This window comes from Podarcis gaigeae, assembly GCF_964106915.1.
Source record: "Podarcis gaigeae genome assembly, chromosome: 10".
Taxonomy (NCBI): Eukaryota; Metazoa; Chordata; class Lepidosauria; order Squamata; family Lacertidae; genus Podarcis; species Podarcis gaigeae.
The window spans coordinates 35,698,411-35,719,647 of record NC_139686.1 but is presented as its reverse complement, the minus strand read 5'-3'; the positions used below and the strand labels follow the sequence as shown (position 1 = coordinate 35,719,647).

Sequence of the window (21,237 nt, the reverse complement as noted above, 5' to 3'; positions counted from 1 at the left end):
CTACATACTTTGTGAGAGGGAATTTTTATCTTCAATTTCAACCTGTCTTATGTGTGTGTATAGTGCGCTGGAATAGACGTTCGCCTTTGTGATGTTGGTGAGGCTATTCAAGAAGTTATGGAATCTTACGAAGTTGAAATTGATGGCAAAACATATCAAGGTAAATTTCCCCTATCTAGTACATGTGATAGTTTTGATTCAACGCTAAGGGAGAGAGCATGTGTGCATATGAAACAGACAGAGGCATTGCATTTGTAAGACTTGATAACTGTTGTTGGTCACAAGTAAAACATTTTGAGATCCATCAAAGTTCTCAAGGGATGCGGGTGGTGCTGTGGGTTAAACCACAGAGCCTAGGACTTGCCGATCAGAAGGTATCATGATCACACAGCTGGGGCAGATGAAGACGTCTGTTTGTGCTGATGTAGGTTTACCATGGCATTCCTTCTTTCTGCACTCCTCCCAGCAGTCATTGCATGAACCTAACCATGTGCTGTGCTGGGAGAAAAGAATTTCCTTTCTTGCTGGGCCAGAAAAGCTCCCCCCACAGCCTTTATGGAGAGATACTCTTAAGGTTGGGTTAAACCACTGAGCCTAGGGCTTGCCGATCAGAAGGTCAGCGGTTCAAATCCCCGCAACGGGGTGAGCTCCTGTTTCTCAGTCCCTGCTCCTGCCAACCTAGCAGTTCGAAAGCACATCAAAGTACAAGTAGATAAATAGGTACCGCTCCGGCGGGAAGGTAAACGGCATTTCCGTGCTATGCTCTGGTTCGCCAGAAGCGGCTTAGTCATGCTGGCCACATGACCCTGAAGCTGTACGCCGGCTCCCTTGCCAATAAAGCGAGATGAGCGCCGCAACCCCAGAGTTGGCCACGACTGGACCTAATGGTCAGGGGTCCCTTTACCTTTACTAAACTTCTCAAAAGGTTTTGATTTTTGCATTTAATTGTGTTTTCGGGAATTTTATGTTGTCTTTGGATTCCAAAAATTGAGAATAGTTTTTTAAAAAAATGAAATACAGTGGTGCCCCGCAAGACGAACGCCTCGCAAGATGGAAAACCCGCTAGACGAAAGGGTTTCCCGTTTTGGAGGCGCATCGCAAAACGAATTTCCCTATGGGGTTGCTTCGCAAGACGAAAAAATCTTGCGTCCCCGCACGTTTTTTTCGCTATTTTCCTAAGCCGCTTATCAGCTGTTCCGCTGATAAGCCGCTTAACAGCTGATCGCTAGAAGCCGCTAGACAGCTGTAGCGCTAATCCGCTAAGCTGTCAATGGGCTTGCTTCGCAAGACGAAAAAACCGCTAGACGAAGAGAATCGCGGAACGGATTCTTTTCCTCTAGCGAGGCACCACTGTAGCTTATTCTAGAAAAGTTAACTGTACTAGTTACCTACGTGCATTGATTTTATAGTGTTTCATATTTTATGTTACAGTGAAACCAATTCGCAATCTGAATGGACACTCTATTGGCCCATATAGGATACATGCAGGCAAAACTGTTCCCATTGTGAAAGGAGGAGAAGCAACAAGAATGGAAGTAAGCAAATAACTCTCATACCCTTACCCTCTGTACACAGAAGTATAGAGCACAATGGGCCTTTACTCCCACTGAAGAATATGTACAGTATTAGGCTGTTAATATTTGCAGTTGAACTTCCAGTTTCATCTGGCCCTTGTTTGAAATTCTGTTCCCATCCCCCTCAACTAAGAAGTTTTTTAGTCTGTAGTACTAAATTACCCAGGAAGCATATGGCTACTGCTGACAACAGAATGTTGTAAATGTGTGTAATACTTAACAGTTCGCATTAGTTTTATTAAAATGAAAAATGAATGGTATGCCTAGCATTCATTTTGTTCTTGCAAGTAATTCAAAATGCCCTATCCCCACAACTACAATTTGTATTTAGAAGCAAACGAAGGTGTCATTAAAAAAAAATAATAATGTGGAGGTGAACTACCTAATTGGGAAAAGTGGAAAATCTGGCTGTTTAGTTAAGACAAAGGGCAGCTGGATTCATGCACTATCTGATAGTTATTACAACTGATCAGAAGATCTTGCAAACTGTTCTTTCTTATTCTAATACATGCTACTCCAGAAATAGTTCAGAAGTCTTAGAAATTTATTCTGAAAATGCCCCACTTTCCCTGTTCTTACCAGCCAGGAGTAAGCTAACTGGAATGCCATTGTCTCACTTGTTGGTGGCATTCTAAATACTCTACTTTAGCTCCCAGGCATAACCTACTGCCCCAGAGAATGATTTGAAGGTATGACTAATTTATGTTGCTGAAGTGAAGAGGGTTTAACATTGTAAGCTGCCTGTATGGGAGGCCACCTTTCAACCAGTCTGAGTCTATAAATGTAATATAACACCCGAACAGCTATTCCTAGTACATGGGATTAAGCTATTCATTAAACCTGATTGGGCAGTGTCTAAGTAAGGAGGTATCACCCTGACAGTATTTGAAAATCTTTGATTTACAGGAAGTGAATAGATTGATTGTATTTCATAGGCATGCTGCCTGTACATCTGCTCTGTGGGGTATTATGTGTTGTCCTACACTTATAGTTCTGAGAAATTCCAGAGTTAGTCTCATGTAGCAAAATATTGTGCCAGAACCCATGTTTTCAAATGCGAAGAAATAGTTCTTTGATTATTTCTCAGTATGGACTCCAGTATGCTTATCTAGTATATGTGTCTCTTTAATTTTAGGAGGGAGAAGTATATGCTATAGAAACCTTTGGCAGCACAGGAAAAGGTGTTGTTCATGATGATATGGAATGTTCTCATTATATGAAGAACTTTGATGTTGGACATGTGCCAATAAGGTTAGTCCAGCTTTTATTACAGTGGGTAAATGTATCTTTGTCTGTACTATTGAAAGAAATATCGTTGCTAATTCACAACTTGAAAAGAATGGTAAGTAGACTGCTTATATACTATGGGTGCACAAATGAGACAAAAACCAACAATTTTTAGAGCTACTTGTCCTTAAAGTTACTTGATTTACTCGTGTGTGCGTGGACAGTAATTTACCACTGCTGAAACTCTTCCAGATGTTTTTGAACTAACAACTCCTATCAGCCTTAGCCAGCATGGCCAGTAGTCAGGGATAATCAGAGTTTAAGAACAGCTGGGGAACACCTGATTTGGGAAGAATGATTTAGCATGACATCCAAATACAACCAATATTAGCAGCAGCTTTACATTACTGTGGTTTAATCATAGTGATTTCAAAAAACGCCTAGCATCTTAAATACTTTGAATCATGTTCTTTGAATCAGCAGTGGTAAATTAAGTGGCCCATGGGCTAGATCCAGCCCATCGTGGTGTTTGACATAGCCTATCGGTCTCCTGACTTAAATTACCTGCAGTGACAGGAATAACAACACTCATAACAACAAGGCAGCTTTCAGTCTTCTTGACTGTGTCTGAAGAAGTGTGCATGCACACGAAAGCTTATACCAAGAACAAACTTAGTGGGTCTCTGATGCCACTGGACAATTTTTTTATATATTCTTGAATACCGTCATTAATAGCAGGCTGGATCACTCCAGAAACAGGAGTGTTCTGATCTGTTCCAATGGAAGGGCAGCACTAGGCTGGTAGGAGCAAGGGAGTTATTTTCCTTCCCATAGCAGTGCTGGACTTAGTGGAGAGGCTTTTTCCAGTGCTGCAATTGGAAGAAAAATCCCTTCTGTTCTTCTTAGCGAACAATAAATGCAACCCTCAGGCCCCACCACAGCTTTGTGCGTTCATTGTTACATGAAAGCAAAGACCACTCTCTCTGGAATGGTCTCCTCACCAGAAACAAGGTATGCAGCAACAATGATGCGATTCTGGTGCATGCTGAACACTTTTTTTTGTTTACCGTGTCTTGTTGGCTACTAGTGCTATGCATTATGGAATTTTAAAGTATATTTTTACTGCTTCTTTACTGAACACAGCATGACTTACTCATGAGTAAACATGCATGGGATTGCACAGTATCTGCCTGATCAGCATTTCCTCCTGCTCATTCAGTGCACTCTTTCTTCTAGGCTTCCAAGAGCAAAACACTTGCTGAATGTTATCAACGAAAACTTTGGCACTCTTGCCTTCTGCCGCAGATGGCTAGATCGTCTGGGAGAAAGTAAATATCTAATGGCTCTGAAGAACCTGTGTGACTTGGGTATAGTGGATCCATACCCTCCCCTATGTGATATTAAAGGCTCATATACAGCACAGTTTGAGCATACCATATTATTGCGTCCAACATGCAAAGAAGTTGTCAGTAGAGGAGATGACTATTAAAACTTCAAGGCCATTACCTCACCTATGTACTCTGTTGGAACACATTATGCCAGAATAAATTTGCAGTCTGTTTTAACAGTGGACCCCATGTGATAACTTTCCATGTTCGGAAAGAGGAATTTAATCAAAGGCAAGTTCTCTCATGTATCTAACAAAAGAAAAAACAGCTTTTGAGGCCTCTAGAGTATTTCAGGTTACTTCTTAGTTTGGAATGAGTTATACATATTGTTTTAATATTTCTGAGAGAAGGCTTTTGAATATTTATATTACCATATTCCCTACTTGAATGCTTTGAATGACTACACCTGATTTCTGCGCCTAAGTCGTCTCTGGTATTGCCTTTTAACTTCCTGGAATCCATTTTGTAAAAAATAAAGACAGATTTATGGATCTAATACCAAATATGGTTTTTGAAAGTGTTAAAAGTGCTAGGCAGCAGTGCTCTGGGGAAAAAAAACTTGCCTTATTAAATCCTGTAGATGTATTCTTTCTCTGCTTACACCGGATATCAACACAAGGCATGGTCTACTTTTCTGAAGTTTTGTCTTATATAGCATGAGTCTTGCCTTGCTTTAAGTCATGAAGTTACGAACTTTCGGGAATGTTATCTGCCCTCAGCTATGGTACACTGACCTATAGTGCATAGCTTGATAGGTTCTTTCTATGAATGGGGAATTGAAATTGGTCTTATTCTGCTCATTTTTTCCCATTCATTTATGATAAATCCACTAGCCAGCTTAAACATTATTTGATACTTCAGTTATGACACTTATTTAAATGACAATGCAAATATTCCATTTATCAGAACTCTGGATATTCTTCATTATGTTCAGAAACTGGATTATATTATTTTCCCATTACACTTGTTAAAACTAGTTTCATTTGAAATCTCTGCTAATAAAAGTTTGATACATGGGTACAGAATAATAGCATCTAATGTAAGTGGCAGTAGGGTTGAGGCTAATCAAAACATAACAGGACTCCCACATATTTTCTACAGAATTGTTTGACATTCTAGTTTAAGTCTAGAAAAGGTTTTAGCAGGCTGCATATTTCTTCCGTACAAAGCAGCAGAAAAAGCCCAACTAATTAAGTGGTGCTAATCCGTATGCTTCATTGACCATTCATGCAGTAGGTTTTTGCAAGCTGTTAGGATGTGCTTTGAAGTTAAGGTATAGAAAACACAGTTCATGCTCAATAAGGTACTATCTGTATAAACTGTTGTTAGATTGACTCTGGGATTTCTCCTGTTTGCAATGCTGTTTATTTTATGACTTAGCATTGCTCAAATGCAATTGAGTTGGACCCCTCTGCCACCAAGTACTATTCACCTTTTCCGTGAGATTGGTTTTTATTAAATTATTGCATAAACGAAAGGTGGTTTTAGAAAATCATTTGTTTTATCCAGAAAGCTACCTAAGGGTTTTCATTTTACTTTTAGGTAGCCTCTATGCAATAGTAGCTAGATGAGTATAAACGAATATTTAATGGATTGAGCTTTATGTTGGGAAAAGCTAACGTACATTGAGGTAGAATAGAAGGGCAAATGTAAGACTAAAACCATATATTAGATCCAGTCCATCAAGGTGTTTGACATAGCCCACCAACCCCCTATAGGCAGCAAGCTTCTTGAAGAAAACTAGCAGCAAAGCAGCTTGTAGGAAAAACAAAAAGCCAAAAGGGAAGAAAACCATCTAGTTGTCAGTAATGAGAATAAAGTTCTGAACGATGCTACTGTTGTAGCAGTCAAAGGAGCTGAGCAGAAAATTGGTGCCCATGCTCATTGAAAGATGTGTCCTGAGCATCTGGACTGACATGTTTCATTGCCTGTCTGAAAGGCTTCAGATTCTGTTGCATAGGCACAGACCATGAAGACCTATGTACAATTATGAACAGGCCAACTACTTATACTTTTTTAATGCCTTTTGAGAAGCAGAGAGGACCCTGCATTGCGGAATCAATTATACTACAGATGTATAAATATTTAGTATGTATAATTTTTGGCATGGAGTTACTTGAGTGCTTTGGTGGTTCTATAAAGAATGGTGTTTTGCTTAGGTATCGACTGGAAGTTTAAATAAAAAACAAATAGCTACTTTTCTGATGGGCTGTTTTAAAATGATACATTTTCAAAACTGAATAGAGTAAGGAAGTCCTTTTCCCCCCAGGTCACTTGCAGAGAAGGAAATGCTTCACTTGCTGGATTTCTGTTTATGTAGCTCTTAAAGGCACTGAAACTGCAGCAAAAACATTAAAACTCTCTTAACTGAACTACTATCTCTCAGGGTACAGGCCAAGATAGAGTTAGATCAGACTTGCCACAGTAGGCCATTGAAAATGTAACTGATTCTTATTAAAACTGAAATAGCTTAGAACTGCCATTTTTTTCTTGCTCATCTTTACCCCTTTTCCTCTGCTTTTGATGGAGCCTTGCCTGTTTTTCCCTTTAGTTTCGTTCTTGGTCTCTGCTTTTCTTTCTCTACAGATGTTCTCTTGTCCTGTTTCTCTTTGCCCCTCCTGCTTCCTTTGCACAAACATGTTTCATTTACAGACGGGTCTTATCCTAAAACTGTGGGGTGGATAACCTTTGTTGGGGTCCAACTCCCATCAACCCAGCCAGCATGCCCAATAATCAGGGTTCAGACACCTGCACCCACAATGACACAATAGGCACCTGATGTGCTCAGAGGATGACTTTTGACAAATGAAGATATTTTGCTACTTAACATCAAATATTCATAGGCAATGCGTTTTGTGTTTAATAAAATATGTAGTCTTTATCTAGGTATCTCACTTATGTTGGGTAGCTATCAGTTCAAGGACTAGTAAGATTACAGTAATTCAGACAAATGTCTATGCTCATGTTTCTGCCTTGTGTGCAAATAATCAGGGGACCTGCTGTGTTAAGAGGTCCTGAAAAAAGGGCTCTAACCATTCTGTGGGTTCTTCATGCAGAGAAAGTGCCTATTAAACTAGAGTATACAAAAGTCTTTTTCCTATCACCCCAGATAACTTTGAGAAGAAAGTGAATTAGGGACTTAATGCTTATTTTTATGTGAGCGTGAGACATGCATTTTTCTATGGCATTTGAGAACCTCTGCACAGACAGCTTCGCAGTATTCAGTTCTCCCCTCCCAGCCCTTTCTCTTGGGGTGGTGGAGTACTTGAATTCCCTCTCTACGGGGAAACTTTATACAGTTCTCTGTGTCCTTCAGAGTTGGAAGGATAGAAGACGAGAGAGGTTTTGGTATAAGCAATAACTTCCCTCCATAATTCACACTAGGGCAATTCACCTAAAACTCCAAAATCCTATTTCCAGAGGGCGGGAGAGCAAGGGTTTGTCTCTTGCTCAAAGATACCCCTCAGCTATCTCTGCATTTAAAAAAAAAATATTAGGAGCTTCACACTAACCAGTTCACTTTCTCAGCACTTTTTTTGTTGGGAGGCAGATGTCCTCCAACAGACATCACAATGTAAGTCTGTCCCTCATGCTGGTTAGGAAGTGCTGAAGAATTCAGGAGGATTCCCCCCCCCCCCCAACGCAGAGCAGCTAAAAAAATTAAGCTCTTACCAATAAAAAAAACCTTTTGCTTTGCTTATACAAAACAAATCACAGCCCACAGTACTCCTAAGTTTCACTTACACAGCTTCACTTCTTACATAGCCTATGGTCCTAAAGAAACAGATAAAAGACAAATAGAGCAACACAAGATTTTGTGAGGGCACTATCAGATTTGGGGTGTTTTATTGATACAGTTGAGAGGGGTAATAATTTGCTAGTTATTCTTCCCCTAGCACTGAGCAGTTGCACACACCGAATAAATATCTTGTTGCTTCTCCCCAGGACCTAGTGACTGAGTAGATAATATGGTTTACCAAATGGAGGTAGGAAGCAGAGTTGTATTTTGCTCTCTGCAGGACTTTTCAGTTCAGAGGGGAAAGCAAAGTTCTACATTTCATACCATCTTGTTTTTTTTTAATTCTGTGGAAGCAAGACATATGCCTGCAATGACTGGTACTTCAGGAAACATGGTATAAAATGCACATTTTTTATAAAAAAAATCCAAAATTACACAAGTTGCTCACCAAAATTCCTTATCTATGTTTTCTACACCAAAATATCAAAATATAAAAAAGCTGAGAAACAGCTTGAGGTAAGATTTAACAATTCAAATGGCAATTTTCTTTTAAAAAAATAGCTATACAGATATCCTAATAATTTTGGAAGTTAACTACCATCAATAAAAAGTATTTATACTAAAAAAAAATTCCCCAAAACAAGTTTTCAGCTAGTAGAAAAGGGTATGAAGATACATTGTACAATACTGCACTTACTCATCTCAACACATGTACAAGTGACAACTCTCAGACTTGTACTGTACATATTAAATTGGCTTTGGATTAGCTGTTACTATCTGCACTGGAACAATTAACCTCAGTATTTGGCTGTTTTCCAGATGGTGAGTCAAGAGCTGAAACTTTACAGTGTCCATTTGCCTGAGTAATTCGTTGAGTATAAAACAAGATGTAGGCCTGGGCCTTGCATACTTCTTCCATAGTGCACATGTTGAGCTTGGAATCATTGCAATGAACCCAGAATCCTAGAAGACAAGAGCAATGAAAGTATTGCAGCACTGGTTCTTGTAACAGATCAAAGGATTTTATGTATTGCAATATAAGAATACTACATTGTACACAGAAATAGCTGTACTCCCCACACCAAAAGGATATATGCAGAACTGTCCAAATGACAGGTTGGCCTCTTTGTGCAGCATTCATTACAATTTTATAAGATTCCCCTGCTTAAAAGTATTGAGTTTAGGGAATGAAATATTCAATGAAATATTCGTGCTAGCAAAATGATTAGCACTAGCCCTGCCCCATGCACCACCCAAAAAACTACTTTATGGATTGGGAGAAGCCCCAGAAAAGATTTAGAGGGAATATGGTGGGGTGGGGGGGCATTACAGTTGCACAAAGAGAAATCCTTGCCCTGATGGAACCTTCTCCTTAACAATATGTTGAATATAACCCTTCTGTTGTGGCAGTGCAAGCTACTGTATCTACAAGGCAAGCTTAAATTGAATTTCAGATTCAAATTTGTTTGTACCTCCTTCTGAGTTATAGCAATAGGCAGTGTAGTGTCCTGAGCCAAAACCTTTCCCATGATGCATCACAACAGCAGACAGGTCATAGGTAAAGCAATCTGGAACAAGGGACTTGAGAGATTCTCTGCAGCAATAGGGCTCCATGTTGAGCGTCTGATCAAAGCTGACGTGCACACCAATCTTCTCACGATGATTACGTCCTGACCATCTTGGGTGATGAAAAGTAGAAAAAGGTTATTTTCTATTTCTTGTTCTTTAGGGTACCTTCAACATAACTAGAAGTTAAAAAATCTCTATTTGTGGGCTAAAGCCTGGGAGTATGTGTATCTCTTACAGTGTGGAAGCAGTTACAGAATCATAATTATAGGGCACCTTGTAGGCTAAGTCCTAGCGTCTGCAAAGTGCAGGAAATTCACAGTTAGGAGAATCCACAATAATAGTCTTTCCAGTCGCTATTTGAGAACCGCAAGTGAGAGAGAGTCCAACACTCTTACAGATTAGTTTCATTGTAGAACACTTTCTGTTGGAGGTTTCTTTTAATCCTGTAACTTATGCCCACTAGATCAAGTCCTCATTTGCAAGACACTCCTTCGTATCTGAAAAATTGCTTTCTTTATGTCCAGTGCAGAAGTTGGTTCCCTCACAACCACTCCCTGTGACAAATTTGACTGGTTTGTTCAAACCCAATTGACAAATACAGGCATACCTCGGGTTAAATATGCTTCAGGTTGAACGTTTTCAGGTTACACTCCGTGGCAATCCGGAAGTAACAGAACGCATTACTTCCGGGTTCCGCCGCTCGCGCATGTGCAGATGCTCAAAATGACGTCATGTGCGGAAGCGGTGAATCGCGACATGCGCAGACAGCAGATGCAGGTTGCGTTCACTTCAGGATGTGAACGGGGCACTGGAACAGATCCCGTTCGCATCCAGAGGTACCACTGTAAAATGTTTTTCTCTAATGATACTGGTTCCTTAGGGATTCCTAGTCACAGACTCTGAGAGGGCCATTTAAGAGTTTCATAGAAGGGAGAATTTCACCAGCTGTGCCTTTCCCAATCATTCCCTAGAAGTAACAAGAAAATCTGAGGGAATTATTCCCTGCTTTGTTACAAAGCACCTGTCTTTCCTATATACCGTATTTTTCGCACCATAGGGCGCACCGGATCATAGGCTGCACTAAGTTTTTAGATGGGGAAATCAATAAAAAAAATATTTCTCAGCCCCAAAGAGCAGTGTACAGGCTGTGCACAACCTCTCCCTGCTGGAGGGGTTGCGCGCGGCCATGGAACAAGCCAAGGCAGCGAGCAGGATGGATCCCGTTGGCTGCTTTGGCTTCCTCTTTAGCCCCACGCAATCTCCCCCTGCCAGGAGAGGCTGCGTGGAGCTAAAGAAACCATAGCCCCGTGCAGCCTCTCCCTGCCTGAGGGGTTGCGCGCGGCTATGGCACAAGCCTGCATTCGCTCCATAGGATGCACACACATTTCCCCTCAATTTTTGGAGGGGGAAAACTGCGTCCAATGGAGCGAAAAATACGGTACTCTATGCTTCCTGGGGTCTTTTCACAGATTTGCTTCACAGTGGTGCTTTTTGTCCCTGAGGCATATACAAGGTCTTAATTTAAGTCAAACAACTTTGCCTCACAGACGACAGGCTGCTAACATTTGGATACTGACAACTTCATTCCTTGAGCACCTGAAATGTTCAAGAACACCTCAATATTCACACCAGTTCAAATCATTGTCAGAAGCTTCATCAAATTCCTTTAATGCAAACCAGTATCAATAACAGGCATAATACTCCTTGGGTTCTGGGTGGAGCACACATTTTTATTGTAATCTCAAGAAGCATTCTTTATAATCAGACTAAATACACAGATCTTTTTTTTTAAAAAAAGCATTCAGAGAAGGTTTCCATCCCATTTTCCTTAATATGATAGCAAAAGTAGTACACTACAGTACCTGAACCGCTTAAGGTGTAACCGCAGAACTTGAGGTAGTCGGCATACCATAAGTTGCTTCTGTGCTTCTGTGAGTATAATGGGCTTAGAAGAAAACTTCCTTCGTTTTGCTATGACAAGAAAAAGAAAATCCTCCACTCATATTCACAATAGATGCAAGTTGTAGAAATAATAATAAATCAATGCACTTTGGATAATACATGCCAAACATAGGTTGCCTCAGTCTAGATTAAAGCTTCTCAACTAAGCACTGGTTTAGAAGAATTTCTGTGTGTACAGTTTAGCAGGAATCCATTTTGGAGATATATTGTGGAAACATTACTTGAACATAAAGAACATTCAATATACAACTTTAAATCAGTTATGTGGGGGTTGAAGATTTTCTGCAGAAAAAAACCTAAATGTTTTAATTATTTGCAATACCAATTGGAATTTTTTTATTTATTTGCAATACCAATTACAAATAATTAGGAAAGCATGGCATTTTCAGAATTTCTAGCCTTGTTTACTATAAGAAAATAAAATAAACCAAATTAGGGCATCAGAAAATTTTATGAAATGGAAATTTTCTAAATAATACATTTCAATGCAATTCAGTTCAAAAAATTCCAGAAAGCCCTCATCACAGGTGTATATGTTGGTATAAAACGCGAAGAGCTCCAGTGAAGTATGGACAATGTACTGATGCAACCCTGAGATGAGCACATGATATAAATACTTTTTTAAAAAGTTACAAATGTAGATTGATAGTTTCGTTCCTTGAGATTACCTTATTTTTCGCTCTATAAGACGCACCAGACCACAAGACGCACCTAGTTTTTGGAGGAGGAAAACAAGAAAAAAAATATTCTGAATCTCAGTAGCCAGAACAGCAAGAGGGATCACTGCGCAGTGAAAGCAGTGATCCCTCTTGCTGTTCTGGCTTCTGGGATAGCTGCGCAGCCTGCATTCGCTCCATAAGACGCACACACATTTCCCCTTACTTTTTAGGAGGGAAAAAGTGAGTCTTATAGAGCAAAAAATACGGTACCTTTATGTATCATATGACTTTATACTGTGAGCTCAAGGGACTGTTCACACCTTGTTTTGCACATTTAACAGATGCACAAATAAGAGGTAAATTTTCTGATTGTGATGTTAAAAATGTACTAGCAGTATCTATGCTCTTAACCAAAGCTAGGCCACATTGTTACATGAAAGTCAGATTCTCAAGTACATGCTGCCTTTACTCACTGTTGCACTGATCACAGGCATATATCTTTCCTTCCAATGCTTCAGTTTCTGTAAACTTGGCCAACATTTCCGTCAACAAGCATGGATGCTGACAGGTTGTCTCCTTTCCGTTGCAGTGGTATCGTTCGGGAAATTCCAGTGACAGATCCCAGAAGGGTTCTATAGTATTAGACTTATTATCACATGCAAGACACGTTACCTGTCAAGACAAAAAACCACTTAATTTGACTCTCTAGCCCTCCCTTCTTTTGCAAGTGGATGTGCATACATATTGCAGATGTGGAGAGGAGGGGTGGAGCAATCCAAAACCCCAATCCTTCACACTGGAGGGGGTCTGGACAGAGTGGGAGGGGTCCCCCTGCCCACCTCTGGTTAGATCCACTGATGGAGAAGGGCATTTTGAGGATGGACTGGACCAGCATGAGATCTGCTGCAGTCAAGCAATGGCAACGAGCCCAATCCAGGGGGGAACTGACGCAATGAAGTGACATTCACCCCCTGTCTTGGCCAGCGCAAACACTGAGACTATGGATGCAGTGCTGCCTGCATGAAGCCCTGTCGCTGTTCAGGTTCAGGGGATTAGGACTGTGGCCTTAGCTGCTTGGTTGCTCTTGAAAGCCTCATCATCATCTTAAAATTGATTACATTTTTTAAAAAAATGTAAAATTGCAGCTCAGTGACAGTTGATGTCCTTCCATTTGACCCTTCATTTCAGTTTACATGACCCATCTTGAAAGCTGTTCCTAGTGATTTTTCTTTCTCCATAGTTAATTGAAAAATGCTTTTCAACTAGGGCCCCAATTCTGAAAAGCCCTCAGTGCACTGCAAACAAAGCCAGATATATGATGCTCTTTCTTATTTTCCACTGTAATTAATGCTGTTATTATTCTATCAATAAATATTTTATATATTACCAGTTTAATGTGTTTCATTAGTAGAGAGTCTTAATATTTATATTGTAGTCATTTTAGTATTTCCAGGGGGGGGGGGGCAAAAGATACATTGTTTCATTACCTGTATATAAAAAAAATGTATCTTGAAAGTGAAAATTAAGTGGGCATTCATGGGTATGGTGCAAAGGTTTCTAGGAAACAAGTCTAAAGTTGCTGAAAACTAGCAAATGCAAGGTAAAGCAAATGAGAGGAGTGGAACAAGAAGTAAAATACCCCTCAGTGATTAATCAAACTGCTGAAATCTAGGGATAGAACAATAATGCAATTGCATTATTATGCTGACTGTGAAACTGTGGGCCCAGGTGAAGTTTCCAAACCCAAGCAGTTCAACTCCACAGGGCAGGCATCCTCAAACTCAGCCCTCCAGATCCCTAGCTAACAGGACCAGTGGTCAGGGGTGATGGGAATGTTAGTGACTCAAGGTTCTCCTGTGTTCAGGCTTCTGTACATGAATTACCACAAAATACAGTAAGTACTTACAAGCTCCCGGTAGTATTTTTAATACCATTTAGGAATCCGCACATCAAAACTACAGAGGGCTTTCTGATAAGTTATTATAGTTGCAATTAACAGACCAGAGCAGTCCCAGTAAAATCAGTGGTGATGCTCTGAGATCAGTGAATTGTGCAGAAAATTGCTTGAAATGCTATTACTCTCACTTCCTTAAAGATAAAAATCAAGCTGACAGAAGGCTGATTAGATTAACTCTTTTGGATGAGTACATTTTCATATACGGCCAAGTATCAAATACATGTGAATTTAAATCATTAGATTTTTACTGTGTATGAAGTAGAAAAGTTATAACAGCTGCAGACACTTATTCTACTGGCATGCATTATACAAGCATCCCAATTCAGTGATGGAACTTTAAGTCAGCTTTGACCTGAAAGCCCCATGTTCCAGATCTGAATTATCTTAGTATGGGTCTCAAATCACAACAACCTGCAGCAAATTGCATGTTTTTACTACACATAAAAAGATGTCTGATTTATAAGAGGCTAATAATTACTCTATTTTTTTTCTCCTGGAGAAGTAGATTATGCTGTTTAATTTTATCAGTGCTTAAAGAAAATAATTAAAATAGAAAGGAAAGCTGGTTTAGATGTTGGTTTAGTAGCACTCTGATATGGTCATGCCATGAATGATCAGTATGCTCTCAGGAAGAGTAATGGAGATACTCTCTTCCAACAGCCATACCTTTAGCCTCCAACTTAATGTCTTCTTGCAAGCTTGAAATAAATGAATAGCTGTAACTACCGACAATCAGTACCTTTCTGTATCTGACAGTATTCTATATTTTCTTGTGCGTTCTTTAAAAAGTTATTTTCTGACACTTAATCTACACAATCCATGAAGGCAATATATTTATTTAAAAGATTTATTAAAAGAGACTACACCCCACTCCAGTGATAACAGTAAAACGAGTCTTCATTTTGACCCATTAATTTACATTAATATTTTAAATCACTGCAGAGCTTTGTGAATGCAACACAACATACCTGGCTTAAAAGCTGTCCATGAAAAATTGTATTGACCACATTCAAAACCTGTTTAATGAGTTTCCTTTGAGAAGTGGGGATGAGGGCTGGGCATTTTGTACGAGCTGTCTCCAATTCTTGCTGTACTTTATCCAAAAGTTCACAGAGAAATTCCTGAGCATCTTGCTGGGCATAACCACGAAAGGCTGGGATTAGTCTCCACACAGAATGGAGCATGGCAAATGGAGATACCAAAGCCCACTTGCCAGACCACATGACTTGAAACAATGTATGCAGCTCATGACAAAGAGAAATGTACTTTGAGCTTGGCTCCTTAGGCTGAATAAGTTCCATATTTCTGCTATTTGACGCTCCACCACTTAAGCCTGATGAAACACTAGATCGCCTTGCAGAAGACTCCTTGTCCTTAAATTGACTTTTGTTCACATGAAATATAGAGCCGGCAGATGGAGAATGCTTAGAAGATGATCTTGTTTTGCCATTGGCTGCAGCTGCTAACAACTCTTGAGTTTGGTTCAAATCAAGCTTTAAAAAACATTCCCGAAATATGAGCAAATGACTCAATACCTGGAGAACAGAGTTCATATAACATGTATTCCCCAAGTTGCGTAATCCTGTTACACCGGGAGTCACAGTAGGCCTTCGTTTAACTGGAGAGTCATTAATTTTTTTTAATTTTACATCATCTGAGGTAGCTGTTACTTTCAGTTCTACAGCAGAGTCCAAATTCTGTGACATTTTTAGTGCATAGAGTGATATTTTTGAGGATTCCTTATTTTGATTTTGCAAGCGAAAGCTCTTTCTTGGAGGCATTTTTTCCATTTCTTCTTTCAACTGGCGCTTTCTCTCTTCTCTTTTCTTCTTAGCATTGATCCTTCTTTCTTCTGCTTCTTCCCTTAGCTTCTCTTCTTCTAAAACCCTTTTCCCACTTGGTGTCAGTTCAAACCAAGATCTAAAAACTTTGCCCATTAATGCATGCCTCCTGTGCCATAGAGCTGTGAACATACGGTCTTGATTACGAAGCAAGGCTTGAGCACTATTATGGGAAAGGTAATCACTTGTGCCCATCGATCGCAAAATCCTGCCACTGCGAGTAGTACAGTCATAATTCTGACTCTTGATTGCATTTAATGTACTTCGCAACAGCTTTAAATCACCAGTTGCATTATCATTAAGAACATAGTCATCACAAAGGTAGCAGAAAACATACAGCTCATTCACTTCTAATGCTACTGGATGACTGCTTTCCTGAAAGTGCTTTAGTGCATGTTCTTCAATGTATCTTCCACAAGCAACATGTGAGCAGCTGAGGCAGGCCCATACAGATTCTGTAGTATTGCATACCATGCAATGCCACTTGTGAGGATTTACAATGGAATGGTCTTGGGCAAGCCGAAGTCTTCCTACATGTTTACACTTATCCATTCTCAATACTATAATGTTAATGAAATGCTACTGAAATTCATCTTCCAAAGGGTTTCTCAGTCTTTGCATTTTGACCTGCAAACAGAAACAAAAGTTAGCTTCAGCTTTTTTTAGGACGTAAGAAGAATCTGCTGAATGAGATCAAAGACCCACCTAGTCTAGCGCCCTGTTCTCAGAGTGCCCAGCCAAATGCCTCCAGCAAACCTGAAAGCAGGACATGAACTTAGCAGCACTCTCCTCACTCATCCTCTACAACAACTGGCCTCAGAGGCATACCACCTTAGATACAGAAGCAATCATTCCTTGTAACCATTGATGTCAGTTTTCCTCCATTCCATAGCATAGTGTTGGACTAGATGACCCTTGGGGTCCCTCTCCCAACTCTACGATTCTATGAATTTGTCTAACCCCAATTTAATGCTGTCCAAGTTGGCAGCCTACAATCCATCTTATGATAGTGAATTCTATGTCTTAACTATGGAATGTGTGAAGTACTTCCTTTTTTTGTCCTGTAACTTCCAACACTCAGCTTCACTACATAATCCTGGGTTCTAATACTATGAAAGGAAGGGGGGGGGGACATATTTCTATCCACCTGCTTCACTTAATGCATAACTGTATACACCTTTATCATGTTCCTCCTTACGCCAAATGTCAAAATCGTTCCCCATAGGAATAAATTATTCAGTATGGCAGAACCTTTTCCGTCTATCTGAAAATTTGCCCTAATCAGCATGAAGCATCAGTTTAAGACACATCTATTTAATAAATCATGGCTCAAGGTGGTCCACTGACAAATATTAGGATGGGGCACAGCACTTACACTTGTCACTACATCTGTATACAAAGACAAACAAGCCCCATGTGCCCTTGTAAAGGAAGATTATGAAACTTTAGCCTGACAAGGAGTCAAACTTTACTGGATATTCCCATTGTTTCATTAGCACATATCATTCTGTTCAGCGTTGCACCTATTCCTATCTACTGAATTACAACTTCATAAACATAGCATTTTAAAAACTCAGTTTAGAAACACTTTTTTTTAATTAGCTAAGCAGTGTACATTAATTAGTATAAAATATTTATAATTAAATACTGATAATAATAATCAGGCTTTAAAATGCTGATAAAAATCAACAGAATATTAAGAACAATAAACATAATTAAATTACATGTCTGGGTAGGCTTCCTTAAACAAGGAGGTTTTTAGCAGGCATAAAAAACCCCACAAAAAACAGTGCAATGAAGACACCTGCCTGATATTGATAGGCACAGAGTTCCAGAGCATAGATGCTGACACATACTAAAATATTTTCCTCACAAGTGCAGAATGGATATTATATGGCACTTGTAAAACTGCCAGTACCACAGCTTGAAGAGGTCAAGTAGGCACATATGGAGTGGCAATACTTCAAGTAAAAGAGTTGACGGTTTTATATACTAATTGAAACAAGCCAGAAGCCAGGAGAGTTCTGTGAGCAGAAGTATTATATGTTGACAGGATCTTACTCCTGTCTGCAATTGTGCTGCAGCATGCTGTACTAACTGTAGTTTCCAGATCAAGCCCAAGGAAAGCCTCACATAGAGCACACTGTAATAATTCAACCATGACTTTACCAATGCTTGGCCTACTGTGCTCAAACTATTCTGGTCCAGGGACAACAGCAGCTCCCATCAACAGTTGGAGTTGATAAAATTATTATTATTTATTCAATATCTATACCGCCCTACACCCGAGGATCATAGGGAGGTTTACAATATAAAAACACCAATATGTATAACATAGTAACAAACAAAAACAACACAGCCGGTTTAAAGGGCCATAGATAAAAGGCACCCCTGGCTACCCTTAGATTTTGCACCACAGACAATTTGTTGAATTCTCCCTCATGGGGTCCAACTTACAAACAGTTGGGACTCAAGCTCAGCTTACTTTTTCTCACATAGTTTAATAAGATGTGCATTATGTCATTTTATGTGTAAATCACCCTGATAATTATTAGATTCTTTCTTTCCCTTCTACCTTTAGCCATTTTTTGTTAAATAAAAAGTCCAAAATTCTTAAGTCTTTTCATTGTAGATTCTAATGCAAGAGTAAAAAATGAATATAAAAATGCATCAAAAATGCTTTCCTACAGTTAAATAAACAGAATACCTGTACATCAAGGTTTTCTGGCTCATGTCTTAAATACAATTTTGAAATAACTGAGCAAATAGCCTCAATATATATCATTTCACTTTAAATACAGTCCTTCTACCTGCTGTCCTACCTCACGGACAAAATGCAAAAGTAAAAAGTAATCATTCCTTCTTTGGCCTCAACACATCATTAAATAATCACAGAACAGGAATTTTTAATATGAAGTAGAAAGTTAAATACAAATGCAGTAGCTTAACTTATTACTAATACAAATAGGCACCCAGTGCTAGATGCAAGTCAAAAAATATGAACTCCTACTATCATAAATCAGTATTTACACACAGGACTCAAATTATTTTCATCACTAAGCATCACATTGTTTAAAGGAACAATTCCCAAACTGGTGCAGTGCAGATGTCAAGCACAGAAAGCAAGTTATAAATGTTAAGAGCTGTGTAGTAGAAATTAAATGGTGAATGTTAGCATGGATAACCAATACATGATAAATCTGGTCTAGTACTTTAAAATTGCATCTTAGCAGTACAGTCCTATACATTAGGAGTAAGCCCAAGTGAATTCAATGAACTTACTCCCAGTTAAGTTTGTATAGGATTATAGCCTAACAGCACAATCCTAACTATGTCTAGTCAGAAGTAGGTTGTATTGAATTCAATGGGGCTTACTCTCAGATAGGCAGCGAAAGGTGGGGGTATAGGGGGGAATTAACATCTTACTACAATCATTTACTTCTTACAATCAAAAGTGTATCTTTGGCTGCAATCCTAACTATGTCTACTCAGAACTAAATTCAAAGTGGCTTACACCCAGGTATGTGAAGTTAAGATTGCACCCTGAAACCTAGATCTTCATGACCTTTCCATGTAATAAAGTTCATACACTACCAAAGTAATTTAAGTACATAAAAACTTAACAAATCTCAACCTTTTAGCATTATAATCACTTGCCATCATTAAAGTCACAAACATTTGTGTAAAATATACTACATGCAGTACTCCTTTCTACATAATCACTGTTAACCCAAAATTCTGTAAATAATAGGTTGGCTTTTTTGCATACAGTTTTGTTTCACTCCAATTTACATTTAACTGCAGCTCCATGCTGACCTATTAGGAAATCTACTAGTTCACATTGTTTCATAGATTTCCCCCTCCCATTATCTTCTGATACTTTTTCAATGGGTTTTATGCACACAAACCCTAAGTAACAAAGATTCAAAAGGTATGCCTTATTGTCAGTTACTCAACACAACAGAAGAGTTCAAGTGTGGGGCCAAGTGTGGATGCTTATTCTAAGAATGATATTATAAATCATATAAGATTTATTAAGAAAATGTTTCCTCTACTCATTCTGGTCACTAGCTTTTTTTTTTAACACATTCATTTGTGATACTCCTATCAGTGGATGTTCTTTAAGAAATTGTGTTTGCAGACACAGCCTTCAGGTGCATAATCAAGATCACTTAAGATATATTTAGTAGTCCTTTGTATTCTTAATCAGGATAGTTAAGGGACAGTAAATAGACAAGCTTCTCCTATTTATCTTTCTTCTAATCTGTTCACCTAATCTATGTCAGCTATTACCAACAGGAAGTATTCCAGATCAATGAGGTTGCAGGTGCCAACTTCCAAAATACAAGAAATATGTAAGGAAGGGTGGATGTAAGTAAGATGAGATTTATTAATTCAGAGGAAGTGACAACATACTGAGTGTATTAACCTCGACTTTCAAAAGCCACTACAAACCTATTCCAGGTGCAACAAGTGCTTCCTTTGAAAGATAAGAGTTACATCTCTGAAAGTAAACATCTCAACAGGTTCGCAGAAATCTGTTCCCTTTAAAATAAATAAATAAATCAAGGCAGAAGTAAAAGCTAGACACCCATTTCCACAGCATAAAAAGTTTTTAACACACTTCCTTCCTATCCCACCATCTCAAAACGAAAACGTCTAGTCATCCAGAACCGGCTTTAACCTATGGAGGCCGATAACATGGGGACCGTCTCCACACGAGCAAGTTACCTATAAAACATTTGTGCGCGCGTGAATCAAGATGCGCATCGGGGAACCAGCCCACTCGCAATTATTTAAAAGGATGTAGCTAATCCAGCGCCCCCGACCAGCGCCCCCGGGACTCTCAGCACTGTGAGGGGCGCCTCCGAGCCCCCTCTTTCTCGTCCCAGGATAAGGGAAGGAGCCTCCCGACGGGATGGCGAAGAAGCCGAGGGAGAGAAGTTTCTCCTTCCCGGCTCCTTCGAAGAGGCGCCAAAACCCCAGCTCGGGAGCGGGGGCTTCCCGGGTGACGGGAAGAGCAGCGGAGGACACTACTTGGAAGAAGTAACGGGCTTCCTCGCTCTCGGAGCGCTTGGCATCCCCCGGCTACCCCCGACCGGACCCCCCACGCCACGCCACCCGCCCCGCCTCCCGGAGCGCCTGGGTGCGCCAGAGCCCGCCAACTCTCACCGGACCGGCTCGAGCCATGTCCCTCTGCTTGCGGCGCGCTCCCGCTCAGCCGCTCAGCCCCTCGCGCAGCCGTCGTCCCCGGCGCCAGCGCCCGCCAGCAGCAGCCGCCGCCATCTTGTGCTCCCCGCGCCTCCAGCTTTTCAGTGTCA

At 39.9% G+C, this 21,237-nt stretch overlaps 2 protein-coding genes and 1 long non-coding RNA gene across 4 annotated transcripts in view; 1 reads left to right on the top strand and 2 right to left on the bottom strand.

Annotated features, from left to right (window-relative positions):
- The window catches only part of METAP2 (methionyl aminopeptidase 2), a 19,105-nt gene extending 10,843 nt beyond the window's left edge, over positions 1-8,262 (top strand). The window contains exons 8-11 of the mRNA XM_083698700.1: positions 64-160; positions 1,432-1,535; positions 2,710-2,825; positions 4,038-8,262. Coding sequence (XP_083554826.1) covers positions 64-160; positions 1,432-1,535; positions 2,710-2,825; positions 4,038-4,290 — 570 coding nt within the window. The 3' untranslated portion in view covers positions 4,291-8,262. The remainder of the gene's footprint in view (positions 1-63; positions 161-1,431; positions 1,536-2,709; positions 2,826-4,037) is intronic.
- USP44 (ubiquitin specific peptidase 44) lies at positions 8,003-21,237 on the bottom strand. 2 transcript variants are annotated; one of them, XM_083698648.1, is made up of 7 exons: positions 21,089-21,228; positions 20,372-20,461; positions 15,044-16,543; positions 12,592-12,790; positions 11,360-11,468; positions 9,401-9,606; positions 8,003-8,891 (listed from the first exon to the last, which is right to left on the bottom strand). In XM_083698648.1, the coding sequence occupies exons 3-7, from the start codon at positions 16,466-16,468 to the stop codon at positions 8,692-8,694; spliced, it is 2,139 nt and encodes a 712-aa protein (XP_083554774.1). In that variant the 5' UTR covers positions 16,469-16,543; positions 20,372-20,461; positions 21,089-21,228; the 3' UTR covers positions 8,003-8,691. The 2 variants fall into 2 exon arrangements, with proteins under 2 accessions (XP_083554774.1, XP_083554773.1); XM_083698647.1 differs by lacking the exon at positions 20,372-20,461 and having other exon boundaries at positions 21,089-21,237.
- On the bottom strand, positions 12,089-12,585 carry LOC310825397. Its single transcript, XR_014555269.1, has 2 exons — positions 12,389-12,585; positions 12,089-12,127 (listed from the first exon to the last, which is right to left on the bottom strand). It is a non-coding gene; the product is annotated as an uncharacterized lncRNA (long non-coding RNA).

Excerpts from the sequence above, each read along its gene's own strand:
- USP44 (XM_083698647.1), bottom strand. The coding sequence starts at position 16,468 with ATGGATAAGTGTAAACATGTAGGAAGACTTCGGCTTGCCCAAGACCAT. Across the intron at positions 9,607-11,359 it reads TTACACCTTAAGCGGTTCAG|ATGGTCAGGACGTAATCATC; the intron begins GTACTGTAGTGT and ends TCATCACCCAAG. Across the intron at positions 8,892-9,400 it reads TTGCTATAACTCAGAAGGAG|GATTCTGGGTTCATTGCAAT; the intron begins GTACAAACAAAT and ends CTTGTCTTCTAG.